The sequence below is a fragment of the Geotrypetes seraphini genome, chromosome 8, assembly GCF_902459505.1.
Source record: "Geotrypetes seraphini chromosome 8, aGeoSer1.1, whole genome shotgun sequence".
Lineage (NCBI taxonomy): Eukaryota > Metazoa > Chordata > Amphibia > Gymnophiona > Dermophiidae > Geotrypetes > Geotrypetes seraphini.
This window is the reverse complement of record NC_047091.1, coordinates 168,373,981-168,393,459: the sequence shown is the minus strand read 5'-3', so window position 1 is coordinate 168,393,459 and position 19,479 is coordinate 168,373,981. Positions and strand designations below refer to the sequence as shown.

General features: G+C 42.6%; 1 protein-coding gene across 4 annotated transcripts in view; it reads right to left on the bottom strand.

Annotated features, from left to right (window-relative positions):
- Positions 1–19,479, bottom strand: part of SGSM1 (small G protein signaling modulator 1) — a 231,719-nt gene that overhangs the window by 65,399 nt on the left and 146,841 nt on the right. For all 4 annotated transcript variants that reach the window (XR_004540413.1, XM_033955889.1, XM_033955890.1 and 1 more), the window contains 7 exons: positions 19,152–19,281; positions 15,461–15,599; positions 9,455–9,519; positions 7,203–7,348; positions 4,873–5,001; positions 3,090–3,272; positions 1,225–1,296 (listed from right to left, as the gene is read on the bottom strand). Coding sequence is in view for 3 of the 4 variants with exons in the window: in XM_033955889.1 (XP_033811780.1) it covers positions 1,225–1,296; positions 3,090–3,272; positions 4,873–5,001; positions 7,203–7,348; positions 9,455–9,519; positions 15,461–15,599; positions 19,152–19,281 (864 nt within the window). In the remaining variant the exon portion in view is untranslated. The remainder of the gene's footprint in view (positions 1–1,224; positions 1,297–3,089; positions 3,273–4,872; positions 5,002–7,202; positions 7,349–9,454; positions 9,520–15,460; positions 15,600–19,151; positions 19,282–19,479) is intronic.

Below are 19,479 nucleotides of genomic sequence, written 5' to 3'. Positions count from 1 at the left end.
TGAAGGAATAGCTTCGCTTCCTGGGTCCACTCCAAACCCCTTTGCAGCTCCTTGTGATCTTGGACAGGTCACTTAACCCTTCATTACCTCAGGTCCTTTTACTAAGATATGCTAGTAGATTTAGAGTGCGCTGATGATCAGCATATGCTGAATACTAAGAGGTCCAATTTATACCTATGGGCTTCTTAGCATTTAGCATGTGCTAAATCCATTAACGCACTCTAGTAAAAGAAGCTCTTAGATTGTAAGCTCTTCAATGAAGGATCTCGACAAAGCATTCAAAGGCAAGGAAATAATATGCCAAACAAAGATCAGACTTGTCCACGCATTCATTTTCTCAGTGGTCAATTATGGATGCGAAAGCTTGACACTACGGAAACGAGACAGAAAGGAGATTTGACTCATTTGAGCTTCGGTGTTGGAGAAGGATTTTACGCGTGCCGTGGACCGCTAGAAGACCAAACAGATTGATTCTGGAAGAGATCAAACCGGCTACGTCACTCGAAGCCCAAATGATGAAGTTACGACTGTCTTATTTTGGTCACACCGTCAAGAAGAGAGAGATCACTGCGATAGGGCATCGTGTTCGGGAAGATCGAAGGAACCAGGCGAAGAGGGCGACCCTGAAATCAGATGCCTGGACACATTGAAAACAACCATGGGGATGACGTTGGAGGACCTTTCCGGATTAGCACAAAAATGATTTCTTTTCAGATCTGTAACTCATCAAGTTGTAGGATTCGAATGCGAGTCGATGGCACCTAAAGAAAGATTGTAAGCTCACCAGGGGCAGGGAAATACCTAGATTACATGAATATAACTCACTTTGAGCTACTACTTAAAAAAGGTGCAAGCTAATTCAAAATAATAAATAAAGTCACAAATAACGTTTCTGGTACCTGGGATCTAGTAAGGTGCATTTTGGGGTACCGCTACTATGTGGAAATCGATTAGAAGGCTACGTTAACTTGTGCACAGCATTTTGTTGCGTTTTTTTAATGCAATTCTTAAGCTTGTGGTTTCACGACCGAAACAAGGCCCATGTCGGGTCTATGCCACAAATTATATACGGTGCTTCTTTGTGTTATTGCATACTTTATTTTGTTACTTTCTGCATCTTGTTCAAATAAAAGTTTTTTTTAAATCAAGATCATTGGTTCCACAGGTTTGTTTTTTTTTTGCCTTGTTTTTCAGATAACGACGTTCTCAAAGAATGCCCATTACCTGGGTGCTGGTGCTGGAATCACTCTGCAGACGGACATGGCCTTGTCTTCCGGAACTACAGCTTTGGGAAGACTGAAACAAAGAAAACAGGGAAGTTAAGGACGACAAAAACACAAGAACACTAAACTCTTCCTACACGCAGTCAATGAAACCATGTCTAACATGAGACCCAAGGGGCCATTTTTGCAGCACCACTAGGAAGACAATTCTATACATGGGCACCTAGAAATCCGCCCCACTTGCACATCACTGGTACCAACAGTCGGCAGTGACGTGCATATATGTGCTCACGACTACTCTATAAAGCAGTGCCTAAGTGCTATGGCATGTTACTGCAAGGAGGCATACACATGAGTGGGCCATAGGCATGTCGCCAAACAATGCACATAACTTATAGTTTAGTTTATTATTATTTCTGGTCCAGCTGTATCCAAAGCGGATTACAAAAGCATACATACACAATAAAACAATTAAAAGTACATACATAGAAACATGATGGTAGATAAAGGCCAAACGACCCATCCACTATCTCCTCCTCTCCCTGTTGGCTAAAGCTCTTTACACCTGCATTGTGATGTCATAGAACTTTATGGTTATAGAAACATTGTAACTTGATGGCAGATAAAGGCCAAATGGCCCATCCACAGCATCCACTATCTCTTCCTCTCCCTATTGGTCAAGGCTCTTAACATTTGCATCTCCTCTTCCTATAGGCTAAGGCTCTTTACACCTGCATTGTGATGTCATAGAACTTTATGGTTATAGAAATATAGTACACATAAAATATAAGGGACCTTGTTTCTTCAAAGGTGATAACCATATAACAATTCAAAAAATAATTACCTTATTTCCACATAAATAAACAACCAAATACTTTTATGGTCACACAGTGACTCTAGATTTCTAAGTGAACGCTCAGACCCATAACCAAACTATAGTGAAAAGTCAGGGAGTCAGTTATAATAGAGACCATCACAGCAGGTGGCAGAGACAGTGAACTTGCTGTGATGGTCTCTATTATAACTGACTCCGTGACTTTTCACTAGAGTTTGGTTATGGGTCTGAGCGTTCAGTTAGAAACCTCGAGTCACTGTGTGACCATAAAAGTATTTGGTTGTTTATTTACGTGGAAATAAGGTGATTATTTTTTGATTTGTTATAGAAATATAGTAACATAATGGCAGATAAAAGCCAAAAGACCCATCCAGTCTGCCCATCCGCAGTAACCATTATCTCTTCTGCTCTCTAAGAGATCCCACGTGCCTATCCCAGGCTTTCTTCAATTCAGACAGTCTCTGTCTCCACATCCTCCTCCGGGAGACCGTTCTATGCATCCACAACCCTTTCTGTAAAAAAACACTAGCAAATCATGGTTTAGCCTGTGTAGCTATGCTCTGACCATCTTAACCAGGGGCATAGCCAACGAAGAGTAAGGCCGGCAAAATGCCCAGGTATGTCCAATGCTAGGAGAAACCTGCAGCTGAACCCACCCTTCCGCGCACCCAGGACCAGCACCTCTTTCCCTATGCCCAGCTGTTTGGCCACCTGTCAGGTCCTATACCAGGCTAAAGGCTGCCTCTCTGGCTAATGGGTCCTTTCCTCTTCTGCGTCCCACAGCTCTGATTCAACTTTGATGCAGCAGAGAAAAGGCCCCTTCCAGCTACAGACATAGCCTTTAGCACTGGTGGAGGACCTGGCGGGTGGATAAGAAGCTGGCCGTGGGGGGAGGGAGAGAGGTGCTGGGCCTGGGCATTAGAGGCAGAGACATTGGACCCCCCATCTTGGTCCTCCTGCATCCCAGCTCTGCCACTAACCTTTCCTCTGCCTGGGTCCTCTCCGAACATCCATTCTCGTAGCCCACATACCTCATTACTGATTGTCGAGTCTCTGTGCATCATCCTTTGAATCTGACAGTCTAAACTCGCTCCAGAGGAGCATTTTGCCAAAGCCGCGGCATGCGATTCCTTTTCCCTCTGGCGGACAATGGCCTCACAGCCGATCCATTCGACCATGGTTTGTTCGTAGCAGGCATGAACATGGTCATCCAGCTGGTAGATTAAGAAACACATGATCTCCCATTATTAAGAAACACAGCCACGGCTAATTATGCTTGTCTTTTTTCTTTTTTTTAGGGGGGGGGGAGAAGGAGATGGAGTATGTGATGCAAAAAAAAGAAATCAGACTAGACAAAAGAAAGGTCATCCTTGCTTGTCAGTTACTTGAACTGAGGAGGACCTATCTTCCCATCCAGTAGGGTAAAATGCAAGCAGATTTATTTTACCGTTTGTGTTTCCATGGCAGCCATTTCAGAATGGCAAAAAGGGACTAAAAACTAAACAGACTCTCGAGGGCCCTAGTATTAAAGAGTGTTAGGCTGTTAACATGCGGTTTTGGGCCACTGCACAAATGTATGACCATTTACCTCGGCTGCTGAAAAACCTCTATGGCTACTAGCTTGTTTTCACCATCACTTTAAAATTATTTGGTGCATAAGGCCCTGTCCTCAGGAAACCCAGCTTACTTATCTGGTTTCTTAGCACCTATACCCCCCCCCCTCTCCTTGTGTCCTTCGATCTATGGGCACTCGGCAACTGGCCCATTCGATATTCATCATTCTTTTCTGCTGTCAGAGGGGGAATTATCTTACAAGTGTTTTAAGTCCACTTTGAAGACACTCTTTTGAGGCTGTCTTCGATGCCCAGTGGCATAGTAATGGGGGGGGGGCGGCGGCACCCCTTCACCCCCCTCTCTTCCCATTCCTCCCCACCACGTGCGTGCCCCCCTTCCCCCAAATCTCCAGTTGAAGTTGTTGCTTGCAGCGGTCAACATGCTCTCCGTGACCCCCATCGGCTCTCCCGCTGATGTAACTTCTGGGTGTCACGCGTAGGAAGTGACATCGGAGGGAGGGCGACAGGGTCATGACTGCCACAACAACTTCAACTAGAGGTGCAAGGGAGGGGAGGCGCACACAGCAGGCGGAATTGGGAAAGGGGTGGGGGGAGGGGCGCCACCGTCCTGGGCGCCTCTCACCCTCCCCTAGGCCACTGCCTAGTGGTTTGGTTTTGATGGGTGCAGGTGTCTGCAAAATTTCGCTCACTTTCCCTGCTGCCGCAGTATATGAGTGTTGAGTGAAAGTGTTCTTGAAGTGTTCCTCTTTCCTATATCAGAATGGAGTTCTTTGCAATTTGATATGCCTTAATCCAAAATAGAAAAAAATCAGCCATTTCCCTGCAGCGCTAAAAGTGGTCTTAGTACGCTAGGGATAGCACAGGCCATATTTGTAGCACTGCTTAGTCAAAGGGTTCTTTAGTTTGTAAACCGTTGTTAGAAATATATTTATACAAATTATTAAGAAATAACAAGTAATTACTTGGTACAGAAATAATGAATTATAGGATATCTTATCAAACAATCCAAAAGGAAATATTACCCTCCCCCCCTTTTTCCTAAGCTGTGGTAAAGGTTTCTATTTCGGCCCAGAGCGCTAAACGCGCTGACGCTACTCCGACACGCATAGAATTTCTATGAGCGTCAGAGCATTTAGCGTCCCAGGCCGCGGTAGAAACCTCTACCGCAGCCCTTAGTAAAAGAAGGCCCAAGTACTCCTATAGTCCACTAAAAGCCCATATGCTCAAGAAGTGAACTAACCTCCTTTCTTTCAGCTTCCGTCGTGCCAAACTGATAGTGTCCTAGCAGAAAAGGCCATACGTCTCTACGTATTTCATGCTGGATTCCCCCATAGTATATCAAGCGCAGCAACTCCTGTTCCTCGTATTTCTGGAAATAGAATTAAGGGGTCCTTTTACTAAGGTGTGCTAATGGATTTAGCCTGCACTAAATGCCACGCAGCCCTATTGTATACCATCCTTTGCACACCAAACTGGTCTACAGTTAGGTGCAAGCATTTATGCCAGCCATTGACCGTAAATGCAGACTTACGCTAGCATTTTGTAACAGTAGCTGTATATACATTTGATGTTAAAGAATTCACGCTGAGCAAGCACTATCCTGGCACCTTTGACGACATTTTGAGAATTTATTCCTAAATGGATAGTGCTATACCAGGGATCTCAAAGTCCCTCCTTGAGGGCCGCAATCCAGTCGGGTTTCAGGATTTCCCCAATGAATATGCACTGAAAGCAGTGCATGCACATAGATCTCATGCATATTCATTGGGGAAATCCTGAAAACCCGACTGGATTGCGGCCCTCAAGAAGGGACTTTGAGACCCCTGCGCTATACAGTTAAAGCTATCCTGTAAAGTTTGGTCAGAAAAGCACCTGATCTAAAATTAATCCAGTAATTTATGTTTATTTTTTAAAAAAACACCTTTCTATATACTGCATAACAGCCTAAAAGGATCCAAGCGGTTTACAATATATGATTCACAGTCATCAAGAAAAGAACTCCATTTAAAAATAGAAAAGGAAAGACTAAGAATAAAAGTTTAAATTTTTTTTTCTTCATAAAATATTACACAAGCAACATCTCAAAAATAACAATTCTAATAGTAAAACAATAAAACAATCAAATCTCAATGAACCATCATTAATACATACAGCTAAAACTTTTTCCATTATAAAATTAATCATTACAAACACAGATCACAGTCCCATGCTCTATTCTAAGTTGAGAAAGCCGATTGAAAAAATATGTGCTTTTAAATGTCTTTTAAAATTTATGTATGATTCTTCTTTTCTCAAGACTATGGGCAAGTTATTTCATAACTGCGGAGCTAAATAAAAGAATGCACAATCTCTAGTTGACCCAGAATATTCAGTGGTAGGAACTTAACCAAATGAATGTCTAAATATTTAATTAAAGTTAACTGGATAGGCTGTAGCTGAATTTTGACCACAAAGGACAAGCTCTAGTCATCGGTGTTCAAAAAATGGCACCCAAAAAATCTGTGCAAGCAAATCCGAATTGCTGCCAATTCAAACCAATAATTATTAGTACCAAATGGCTTGTTCGCCAACTTAGTTGCATGTGTTTCTCAGGACAGCATGCAATTTAAATGTGCGGAAATTTGGATGCCATTTATAAAATCCAGGGGAAAATGTCTTGTACGGCAGGTTGGAAAGGCAATACTTGTAGATTCCAGAAAAGAATATGGATCAGGATCTACTTGTAGAACTGGTTTACATACAGCACATAGAGGATCTGATTCTATAAATGAGGCCTAGTGGTGCCTATCTTGTAGGTGCCAGTTGGCGCAGTTGTCAATCAACTGCGTCGCGGTATTTATAGAATCAAACTTAGCAGCGCCTAAGCAGACTTAAGTGTTACTAGGCATCCTAGTGGTAGGCATCGGTGCATTTCCTGCTGCCTAACACAGACGCCTAAGTCAACCACGCCTATTCTCTGCCCCTACTTTTTAGGTAGGCGTTGTTAGGTGCTGCTAGGCAGCTCAACTTAGGCGTCGCTTGGTATTCTACGCAAAACTTAAATTAATTGCTTGTTGCAGTTTTCCAGGTTTCACCTCGCCTGGCCAGGTAGAACCGACGTTTCAGCCATCATTTAGAGGTTTTCTTCAGGGTGTGCTGTGAAGTTTGCAGTTTGTCCTTATATATAATGGGTCCTCAAAACTGATTGGTTGGGGCTTGAGGTGAATGAGGCAGGAATGTCCATTGGTCACCAATTTGAATTTTGGTGGGAAAATCTGTTCACCTCTTTTTCTCATAGAATGGGAAATTTCTCTGGTGAGTTTTAACAGGTTCTTCCCGTGAAGATGGGATATGTGTTCTCTTAGGCAAGCCACAGAAGCTTAAAAGAACACTTAAATTAATTGTTTTTAAAATTTTTTTTTAAAAAAAAAATCAGTCAATTACCATACAAATTAAAAACAATTAAAGTTTTGCGCAGAATTAAGTTAGGTTCGCTAGACGTCCTCAATGCAGGCATCTAACACGGGCACCACATATAGAATCAAGCCCATACAGAACAGAAATGCCTAAAGAGAACCCTCGAGTCCGCACCGTGCTGTCCTGCATGTAACCCTGCCATATCTCTGCTGTCAGTCCAGCGCTGGCATCCACTGGTAGGTCAGGAGACACGATCCGATGGTTAACCAGTGCTGACAAATGGGTTCTTACAGTTGAAAGATGTCTGCAGTATGCAAGCCCTGCTCAGGTCAAGTAAAGAGACAGACAACACATTTGGTCAGTTGAAGATGCTGCAGTCAAGAGGCCATTCACACCCCCCCCAAAAAAAAACACCCAAAAAAACCAAGAAAAGGTTAGTGTTGGGTGCTGTGCTGAAGTAGAGAGCAAACAATCTAGATCAGGGGTGTTCAATCTCAGCCCTTGCCAGGTCGGGTTTTCAGGATTTCCCCAATGAATCTATTTGCATACAATGGAAGCAATGCACGAAAATAAATCTCATGCAAATTCACTGGGGAAGTCCTGAAAACCTAACTGGCCCTTGAGACTGGTCTAGATAAAACGTAAAACGTCTAGATTATTACATACCTTTAATTTTAAGATGATAAATATTTGTAAAACCTAAACAAGGTATAATTATATAGCCTACGACAGTGAGAATATATAATAATAATAATAACTTTATTTTTCTATACCGCCATAATCTTGCGACTTCTAGGCGGTTCACAAAGAAGAAGAGCTGTACAATCAGCGAATTACAGTAGATGAATGCAAGGTGGTTGAAAGGAAAATTATACATAGGTTGAATTATAAGAAATTAACTATTTTACATTTTACATTGAAAATAGTCGGACACCAGCGAGTATCAGGATACAATTATGAAGGGGGAATTTTATCCGACTGCCGCTGGCGTTATTCCTGGATGCTCCATGCCAAGTCATATCCGTTCTTCGGCACTGAATATCTAGTTTGTGCAGCGCCAACACATAATTGGATAAGTTGATATTCAGAACTTAACCGCGTAAAATAGGATGATGTTTTATGTGGTTCCATTTACGCGGTTACCCTGGGTGGTTAAGTACTGAATATCGGTGCGTTACTGGTCAAGTGCCGACTCCGCTACAGGAATGCCCCCAAAATAGCCAGTTTTCACTTAGGCACTAACCGCTAATTTTCAGCGCAGAGCCCCAAACAAGTGATTTAAGCAGTAGTTTCTGGCTGCTTAAACTGTCAACCAGGTAGATCTCAATATTCAACGCTATTGAACCAGGTACTGCTACCCACAATGGTGTAGTATGGGGGAGAGCAGGAGGTGCCGACCACCCTGGGCGCCGGCGCCCCCACACCTATCTCTTTAAAAATTTGCTGGTGCGAGCAGCATCTTCCAGTCGCTGGTTGCGCCGGCCTTGGCTTCCTTCTGATGTCACTTCCTGGTCACGGGTCCAGGATGAGATGTCAGAAGGATGCCGAGGCCAGGGGAACCAGCAGGTTAGAACATGTGACACCATTATTAATAGGCAAAGATAAATTGGAAGGCTTTACAAGGCAGAAAACATTTTCCTCTCCTTTCACACTGGCTCTCTGTAACCTCTTCACCGTCCTTCCCCCCCATCTCCCACCCCTGCTGCCATATTTGCTTCATCCACCCCCAACATTTACTGGAAAATCTATGCTGAAATATCCCTCCAACTGCAGCTGTCGGAAGGCACCCAATAGTGGAAAAAGAGAACAGTCTGAAAATCATGGAATCAATCCCTTTTCTTAGGGACTATTAAGTGATTCAGTTTCTACAGGCATCATTTATATCAACCGCAATTTTGGCAGGAGGGAAGGGGTATCTGCCGCATGCATTTTGGTGCCTTGGCGCAGATGCACAAAACACCTGAGCACCAGTGTCCATCGGGTGGGAGTTGGGTGATAGGTTGCATTAAATGCACCCATTTCAACTGGGGAAGTAGACACACCTTTCTGACCCGTATCTGCCTTCATTTACTATGTAGAACTACAGATCCTATAATGCACTGGGAGCAGTTCAGGACCATGGAATATTCAAAAGTTTCCCTTCAGAAGCTGGGTCGGTTGACTACGTGCTTATGGTACTTTTTTGGGCATGTGAATGCGGCTGTAGCCAGGTAATGCCGGCTTGCTGATCGTACCATGGGATGCAACTGCAGAATGCTGCATTGAGTTCACCCTCCCCCCCCCATCAAAAGGATTTGAATACAATAAAGTGGGGAAAGTCACTGAATATTCAAACACATCCATCATGTTTACTCAAACTTAAACTGTAACAGGGATAGAGAAATGCCTGCTTTAGAGAGCTTGCGCATGAATGATGAAATACATACAGCCGTAGAACGCTCTGGAAAGAATCTGGTACTTCATGTTGTCACACAGCAGTCTTAGTGGTGCTCTGAAAAGAAAAAGAAATACCAAATCCGGTAAAAAGAAAAAGGATTTAGTCAGCCTCTAAATGTATGTCTGTGCCTCTGGGAATGAGCTGTGCTATAAAAAAAAGCCCCACACATCTGTATAGTACAGTGGTCTCAAACACGCGGCCCGCCAGGTACTATTTTGAGGCCCTCGGTATGTTTATTATAATCACAAAAGTAAAATAAAACAGTTTCATGATTATATGTCTCTTTAGCTATAAATGACAATGTTATTATTAAGACTTAGCCAAAAGGAAAGATTTATAAACTATAAAGAGTTTTACCTCATGAAAAATTGTCATTTCTTTAATAAGACATTAACTATTTATTTCTGAGGCCCTCCGAGTATCTACAAATCCAAAATGTGGCCCTGCAAAGGGTTTGAGTTTGAGACCACTGGTATAGTATATATAGAGGGGTACATTTTCAGTCACGGTACATGGGCTTGTGCACATCTGAGAAGCTGAAAGGGCCTCCCAAGGCGGACAAGGTTTCAGCGGAGATATCAGACTAACGATGTACCATCCACCTGGGCAGCAACAGATGGGCAGAGGATCGCGTCTGATGGAACAACGGCGACATCGAATTTATACTGCGCAGAAGAAAGGCCCAGCAATCTAATTTTGCCGAATGTAGTTAGCTTCCTTGTTGAAGCCATAAGAACCATCCCACATTTTAAGATCTCAATCAAAGCAATTGTTAAGTCGACCCTTTTCTTAGTTTATTTTATGTAAAAGATTTATAGCCCGCAGCAGCCACAGTTCTGCGCGGGTTATATACAATAAAATGATTAATAATTATAATTTGCTTAAATCCATTTGTATATATAGGGCTCCTTTTATCAAGGCGCAGTAGGGGGTTTAACGCGCGGAATACTGCACGTTAAACCGCCTGCCGCGCTAGTCGCTAACGCTTCCATTGACGAGGCGTTAGTATTTTGGCTTGCCACGGGGGTTAGCGCGTGATGAAATGTCCGACGCGCTAACCCTGCTAGCGCGGCTTGATATAAGGAGCCCATAGTATTGAAGGTACATAGAACTTCCCTCTCTGTCCTAAACAGGCTCGCAATCTAAACTAAAGTGACTGCGAAATAAAGAAAATAAAATGTAAAATATATAGTAATAAAAAAAAAAATCATCTCAAAAGAGAAAGAAAAAAATAAAACAGAAAGGTGAAAAATAAAGAAAAAAAAACCTAGCAGAAAAATGAAATATAAAATAAAATAAAGTACAATCTAAAAAAAATCATAGTATCTATGCAATCGATAACTAAGACAACCATTCGCTCCCAGGTCTTTACTGTTGTTGGCCCCCCTCCAATTATGAAATACTATCCCAGATGTTATTTGTCAGGTCTCCTCCTTTTTATTTTTTGGGGGAAAAAAAAAACGAAGGCATACTTTTTTCCAAAGGGCTTTCCCTGACTTACCCCACCCCTTTCTTTTTACTAAACCGTGATAGCAGTTATTAGCACAGGGAGCTGCGCCGAATGTTCCGCGATGCTCCAACGCTCATAGAAATTCTATGAGCGTCAGGAGCAGCATGGCGCATTCAGCGCGGCTCCCTGTGGTAATAGCCACTATCATAGTTTAGCAAAAAGGGGGGGGGGGTTAGTGAAGTAGTACTGTTTTTGATATTTATTTTATTATTGTATTATGTCAAGTGATTTAAAGTTGGTCTTTCTGGGTTAATTTTATGAATGTTGAATTGTAACCAGCACAGTTTTTTTTGGATATGCAGGATATAAATGTTTTACATAAATAAGTGTTTTAAATAAATAAAAATACTTCTGTATTCTGCCACGAAAACTGGATATCATTCTCAAGTCGCTAGGCCTCGAGCATGAGTCGGTGGCACCTAACATTTTCAAACAGCCTAAAAGTGGCAGTGCACTTTAATGCAAATTTTCAAAGACGAACCCCGTCTGAACACCAGTGTAACCCTATATACACTGAAAACAGTTGCGCGCATTTTGAAAGGGTGAAAAATCGATTCACACTCACCCATGCTACACCACTCAGGATTCTGTGGACAGTGGAGTAGTAAGGGGGGTGCGAGGGCGGTCTGCCCCAGGCGCGGTCTTCCTTGGGGTGCTAGCACCCCTCCTGCTCTCAGCCCCCCTTCCACTCCTCTCCCTGCCGTGTGCATGCCCCATCCCCTGTACCTTTTTAACTTCAGCATCGATCGCTCCTGGAGAATCGGCCAACAGCGATCCAGTCGGTATCTTTAGTGCATCTAGGCCTTAGGGGTCCTTTTATCAAACTGCGGTAGGGGTTTAATGCGCGTAATACCGAGCGTTAAACCGCCTGTCGCGCTAGCTGCTAACGCCTGTATTGAGCAGGCGTTAGTTTTTTTAGCCGGCCACAGTGGTTAACGCGTGATGAAATGTCTGACGCGCTAATCCCGCTAGCGCGGCTTGATAAAAGGATCCCTAAGTGTCAATTTTTTCCAGCGCCATTTAAATAATTTCCCCCCTAAGAGACTTACACTTGGCAGAATAGCACCTAGCACGAACATGCATAACTTTCAATTACTGGGGTAAATTACGCATGCGTGTATTAGCATTCAGCAGTATACATTAGGGCTGTACTGACTTTTCGCATTCGATTCGGCCCTGAATTATATTATGCACTTTTAAATGTATGACACTCTGATGTAATATCGCTGTGTATTTTGCAAGTTTTTTTTTTCTTATTGTAAACCGCACTGAACCGTGAGGTATTGCAGTATAAAAATAAAGCTATTATTATTAGTCATATTCAGCCAAATAGTGATTTCAATTCGAGTACGAATAATCCAGGGCTCTTCTGCGCTAAATCCTATGGAAATAAACTCTTGATCTCTGATTTTACATTGCTTCTTTTATTATGTTAAAGCTTAATGCCCATTATTTTTAGTCGGTTGATCTTCGCAAAACGCAAATTTGATCATGTTTCCCCCCACCTGTCCAAACTCCACTGGCTCCCCAAAATCTCCAGGGTTCATTTTCAATGCATCTGCCTAGCTTTTAAGATCCTACACGGCATCCTCCCTCCCCTAATCCCATTATCTTGGAACTCCTCGAGTCCTGACACCACTAGGCCCACCCAAAAACTTAAACTATCCTTCCCCTTGCTAAAAGGTATCCTCTGTGCGGGAAAATTGGGAAAATCTCTCTTCTTCAGAATCATTGGGCTTTGGAATAACCTTCCCACCCCATTACGGAATCAGGGCTCCTTCCAACTATTCCGTAAGCAGGCTTTTGCTCTCCTCCCCACCATACCCAACCTCCAAACCCAATATGTTATTTCTTCCTATATTAAGCTCTTGTAAACCGTGCCGAGCTCTATAATTATGGAGATGATGTGGTATATAAACTTAAGGTTAAGTTTAGTTTAGGTCTTGGTGGGACTTTTTTTCCTTAGACACCCTTGTAAATGTGTAATACAATACCATATGAAGAAATATGTATTCTTTGAACCATTCCAGTTGACAGCCTTTTTGGCAGGAACTCGGCTGGATGAAGGAAAATCAAAATCAAAGTGAAGTGCATTTGAATAATGATATCCTTTCTCAGCCAGGGGATCTTGTTTTCCTAATATTTGAATTGATAGTTGTTAGCAGTTGTTAGCATTTGTTAATATGTCCGCCTTATCCTTCTTGGATCTAATGTTGAGGACTTGAGCTGAATTTAAGCTAAATATTTATTTTATTTTATTATTATGTATTTTACCTTTGAGTATTATTTTCTTGCTTTTCTTCAACTTTCTGTACAAGTGGATACTTGATTTATAACATGTAAAAATTTGATAAATAAATAATAATAAAAAAAAAAAAAAAAAGTTTAGTTTAGGTATTCATATTCAGCTGAATATTTTTCATTATTTGTACACATGCTCAATTGATGCTCGTAAATTTAGGCATCGGCCTATAGAGTCACCCTTTAGTTCATTACAACATTCGGTAATCTGGTTTGAACCTGAGAAGCTGTCTCCTAGCCAAGTTTAAAATATCTAAAAAGAACCAGGAAATTATTATTTCCCTTTCTTTATCTGCACATTAAGATGAAATCCACAATATCATAAAGATGATCCAGCTAACTTGCGCTCCTAAAAGAATCAGTGGTGGGCCCTGAACACTGATGTCAATGTGAGTCACCGAGAGCTGACATCAGCAATCTCCCAGGGGGCTGGGAAGGCTAGAAATTAGAGAATGACATACCCGCGGGTAACTTGCCAAAACGGTGACCCTAAAAAAAGTTCACCGCGAGATCGGGAGCAAGGCCATTCACCGCCCCGTGGAGCGGTGAATGGTTAGCATGTGCGGTGAAGAGAGTTCGATCCGGCAGCCCCCTCTCTCCCACCGGCCATGCATCTCCCTCCCTCCTTTTCCCTTACCTTCTGTTGTTGAAACTGGCGAATTCTATAAGGCTATGTGCTGTATTACAGCCGGAGCCTTGAAGTTGCGTCGTGTTGACTGCTGGAAAAGTCTCCTCCGACACAACTTCCTGAATACTGAAAACCCGACTGGAATACGGCTCTCGAGGACCAGAGTTCCCTACCCCTGTGCTAAGCTATCCATTATTTTCTATGGGTGCCTTAGCTTGTGCTAAATCGGTTAGCACATCTTAATAAAAGGACCCCTAAATGCATTACATTTTTTTTTACATATTTTTGTGTTGGTTGCGTGATATTTTAGCTAGTTTGGTAGCCTGGAATGATTTTGTTTCTCTATTGTCAGTCCACCCTCACCCCGTCCCCAGATTTCACCGCTCTTCTACAGCTCTCATGAGCGGGGTGGCTGCTGGGCTTCCAGACTGGCTAGGCCCCCCCCCCTCCCCACTGTGAGAAAAGGCATGTGGGACTACTGGCAGTTCACAGAAAGAGGCAGAGATGGAGCAGAGAGAGAGGTCAGGGAGAAATTTAAGCTATGCGTGAAGATTTCAGTCTGAAAGCTCTGCACATACGATCCCCGGGCAACTCTAGCTGCTTCAAAGCAGGTGGAAAAAGCATGCGACGAAAAAGTAGGCCCATTCTTTGGCCCACCCAATTTTCTACAAGAAACACCTCCCTCTACCTCCTATCAACAGGGCTTGCCTTTGAAAATGCTCTTGAAAGCTGATCTCAAATTTAGCCCCACAATGTAATTAAAACCAGGACTGGATGCAAAATGCAGGCCCACTTTTTGCTGGTAGCTTTGCATTATACATGGACAAGTTCAAGTTTTATTATTATCATTTGATGAATCACCTATACAAACATTCTAAGCGATGAACAATTTTTTAAAAAAACAACTTTTTAGAGGACAAACAATTTTAAGACACAAGTAAAAAGTTAAAATACTTATAACACATTACAAATTTCTTCATACATGTAGCTTAAAGACGAACATGATATAAAAGGAAAATGGGGGTAAAGTTACAATTCTCTCAGGTAGAAAAACATAAAGAGGAAAGAACACAGGGAAGGGAGGGGAAAAAAAAATTTTTTAAGTTCTGCATTTAATTAATAAAAAGTCTCGTAGTTTATTCGATAAAAGCATCGTTAAATAAAAAAGTTTTAAAGAGTTTTTTAAAAGAGATAAGATCTTTTTCTTTTCTGATGTAAAGTGGCAATGCATTCCACGTTTGTGGAGCTGTAACAGAAAACATGTCATCTCTTCTTGTACCCACAATTTTTAAGGAAGGGACAGTTAATAAGTCTTGTGATGATGATCGTAGGGAACGAGGGGCATAATAAGGAATGATCATTCTAGACATGAATAGAGGCTCATTGAAAGCTAGAACTTTAAAAACCAAGAATAATATCTTAAAAGTAATTCGGTGGACGGTGGTAAGCCATAGCTAGATCTTTTTTTCTTTTTTTTTTAATTCTTTATTCATTTTCAACATTTTCAATAAGTGCGATACAAATTAAATGCATCTTTAGTAACAGTTTCACTGTACCTCTCATGGTTGCAGCCATTAGAATGACCACTGTCTGAGGAACAGCTTTGAGAGCAGGAGGAACAGGACGACTTGCGGGTGGTAGGCTGCCATATGGAGGGCAGACTGCTGCCCTGAGCATCCATCAAGTCCTGGGGCACTACAGCAAAGCAGAAAAAAAAAACAAGTACCAAAAACTAAAAGAAACAGTTACCCTTAAAGACAGAAACATATCTGTTAACCGAAGCTTTTAAGCAGCATCAGGTTTTAGTGTTGGTGGTTTTATGTTTTTAATAAGAACATAATAGTCTTACTGGGTCAGATCATTGGTCCATCAAACCCAGTAGCCTGTTCTCACGGTGGCCAATCCAGGTCCCTAGTGCCTGGCCAAAACCCAAGGAGTAGCAACATTCCAGCATCTCAAAGAAGAGCAAGATTCCGGAACCCCAATGAGAGCAACATTCCAGAGCTGAGATTGTGATGTCATAATGCCTCAGAGCCAGCCTCATCAGTGATGTTACAATGGCTTAATTGTCCTATACTTGGCTTCACGTAAGAACATAAGAATAGCCCTACTGGGTCAGACCAATGGTCCATCTAGTCCAGTAGCCCGTTCTCACGGTGGCCAATCCAGGTCCCTAGTACCTGGCCAAAACCCAAAGAGTAGCAACATGCCATGCTACCGATCCAGGGCAAGCAGTGGCTTGCCCCATGTGATATGTTTATTGATTATGTATGCATAATTTATGTGATTGATTTTGTATAGTTATGTATGTGATTTTGCATGCTACATAGAATAGTTTTCATTATTATTTATATTGCATTTACATACAAAAAAAACTGATTTAAGATGAAGAAATGGAAAGCTGAAATTGATTTTTCAAAAAAAACAAACGTAAATCTGCATGATGTTCTCAGGTATAGAAAGGCATTCCTGGTCAAATCCCTAAACATCTATCCTTTGCAAGGTTGATGCATGGACATTAGGCACATTTGTGCTCTCCAATTAACTTTCAGATCACTTGAACCCCCTTCTCACCAACAATCATAAGTCATCTCTTCCAAGAATAATCTGGGTAAATGAGCAGTTTGAAAAAGAATTCCCTACTGGTTCTTTGATTTCTGTCAATGTCAAAACCTATTGTTTTGCTTTGACTGCAGCTGCACTTTGGCCCCCTCCCCAGCTGCTTTAGGCACCAGCCTAGTCCTGCCTTAAGGTCTGGCACCCATCCTGGTTCCATGGTATTACAGCTTCTTTACTGGAAGTAGCTCACAAATGTGCATGGCTACAGAATGAAAACTTTGCTAAACCGCAGACTTCTGATGCAGCATTTAGAGAATTAACAGCCAAAGAGAAACATCTTCGCCCTCCACATGCAAAAATGCATTTTTTTTAAAAAGAAGAAACTATAAAAATATATTTGAATACAAAACTATCCTTCCACCCCATGATTACAGTGGAAGTGTAAGAGGAAACAATCTATATATAAATTTCTCTTTAAAACCAATATACAGTGGTGCCTCACACAACGAACTTAATTGGTTCCAGGAGCAAGTTTGTTATGTGAAACGTTCGTTATGTGAAACGCGTTTTCCCATAGGAATACATGTTAAAAAAAATAATTCGTTCTGCAGCATAAAATATGCTAAGATGACATAAAAAAGATAAATTTTTTGTTATTATTTTTATTTAGATACATCTAAAAACATACATCTCCCTGTCCTTTTACTTCCACTATCTTCCTATCCCATCTCTATTCCCTTTTGTCCCTCTCCCCATGATCAATCATCTCACCACCTCTCTCTGCCCTCACCCTCAGGGTTCAAGATTGCTTCCACTCTTTTTCCTGTTGTTCTCTCTGCCTGTCACCCTATGATTTAGCATCCCTTCTGCCCTTGTCCAATATTTCCCCTTCTCTCCCTCCCTCTCATCCCCTGCTCCAACATGTGCTTTCTCCACTCCACCTTTCCTCCCTCCCTGCCTCCACCTTTGTGGCGCTTTTGCACCCGACCGACAACAGAACAGGCCCGGTCGGACAAATCTCCCTGTCCTGTAGCCGCGAATCTAAATTACCTTCTTACAGCAGCTGGATTATTGAAGCTGCTGTAAGAGGTAATTTAGATTCGCGGCTACAGGGCAGGGAGGTTTGTCGGCCGGGCCTGTTGTCGGTCGATCGGGGGACCTGACCATCTGTGCACATTCTTCGGGGCAGACCGCCCCCTCCCCCCTCTTTCGTTCGCCATTGCCTTCTTCCTACCTGCCCTGCCGCAGCCGCACACAGCCGACCGGAAGTCTTCCTGATGTCAGCGCTGACGTCGGAGGAAGGGAGGGCTTTGCTTAAGCCCTCCCTCCGACGTCAGCGCTGACATCGGGAAGATTTCCGTTCGGCTGTGTGCGGCTGCGACAGGGCAGGTAAGGAGAAGGAGACTACCCTCGCGGCTCGACCAACCCCGCTGCGATCCAACCCCGCAGGAACCCCGGAAGTATGCAGCTCGGGCGACTTCGTTGTGTGAAACGAAGTACGTTATACGGATCACGACATAAAGTTCGTTGTGCGCAGCGTTCGCTGTGCGAGGCGTTCGCTGTGCGAGGCACCACTGTATATTTTTTAAAATTTAGTTTTCTATACTGTTCTCCCCAGGTATTCAAGCACTTTTCCCTGTCTGTCCTGATGGGTTCACAATCTATTTAATATACCTGAGGCAATGGGGGGATTAAGTGACTTGCCCAGGGTCACAAGGAACAGTGTGGATTTGAACCCACAACTGCAGAGGGCTGAGGCTGTAGCTTTAACCACTCTGCCACACTCCCCCATTCTCTTCTTGGTTGGGCCCCTTGTATTGTGATGTCATAAAGCCTCATTCCACCAATGCCTAAGAGCAAACCTCATTGGTGATGTCACAATGGCTTGGTTTCCCTATACTTGGGCCCATTTACTAGATGCATTTGCCTCACTGAAATGAAAAATGTCAAGAAAGGTGTGTAATAAATTGCAAGTTTCATGGCTCCACATTGTGTTTATTTAATTTTCTATACTGCTCTCCCAGGGGGAGCTCAGAACAGTTTGACATGAATTTATTCAGGTATTCAAGTATTTTTCCCTGTCGGTCCTGGTGGGCTCACAATCTTTCTAATGTACCTGAGGAAATGGGGGGATTAGGTGACTTGCCCAGGGTCACAAGGAGCAGTGTGGGTTTGAATCCATAACCTCAGGGTGCTGAGGCTGTAGCTTTAACCACTGCGCTACTCTAGAAATCAAAAAGTAGTAAAAGTGAACCAAGTCTAGGACATTCAAGCCATTGTGACATCACTGATGAGGTTGGCTCTTAGGCATTGGTGGAATGAGGCATTATGATGTCACAATACCAGCTCTGGTTATGAGGCTGAAACTTTTGAACCCAAGCATTTCTCCCTGTCAGTCCTGGTGGGCTCAGAATCTATCTAATGTACCTGGGGCAATGAGGAAATTTGCCCAGGGTCACAAGGAGCAGAGTGGATTTGAACCCACAACCTCAAGGTGCTGAGGCTGTAGCTTTAACCACTGCGCCACTCTCTCCCCATTAGACATTACTGCAACCTGTTAAATCGCCCTCTCTTCTTAAGAGAACAGGACAATAGTCATTTTAATCCAATATACTGACTTACGGCAAGAATGCATTAAAAACATATTTTGGGATCATGTAAGTTTCCTATCGAGCACACTGCACTTACCAAAGTCTGACTGGGTTCCTGGATAGATTATTCTGAAAACATAGTCAGTCGCTTCATCGTCTTCCTTATCTGAGGCTGACTCGGAAGAACCCTGTGGGCTTCGCTTTCTCAGCTTTGGGAACACTTTCCCCTATAACAAACAAGACCTTTTAACATCCATTTTGCAAGTTAAAGTTACAGCAGAGAATCTGCAGAGAGGGTAGTTTATAAAGCATCTCCATGGAAAGAGCAATGTTTGACTTGAGGAAAAAAAAAAAGGGGGTTTGCAAAACTGCCCAGTTGAGATGCATTAAGTGGGTAAGTCTATAACCTTAATTCTATAAAGAGC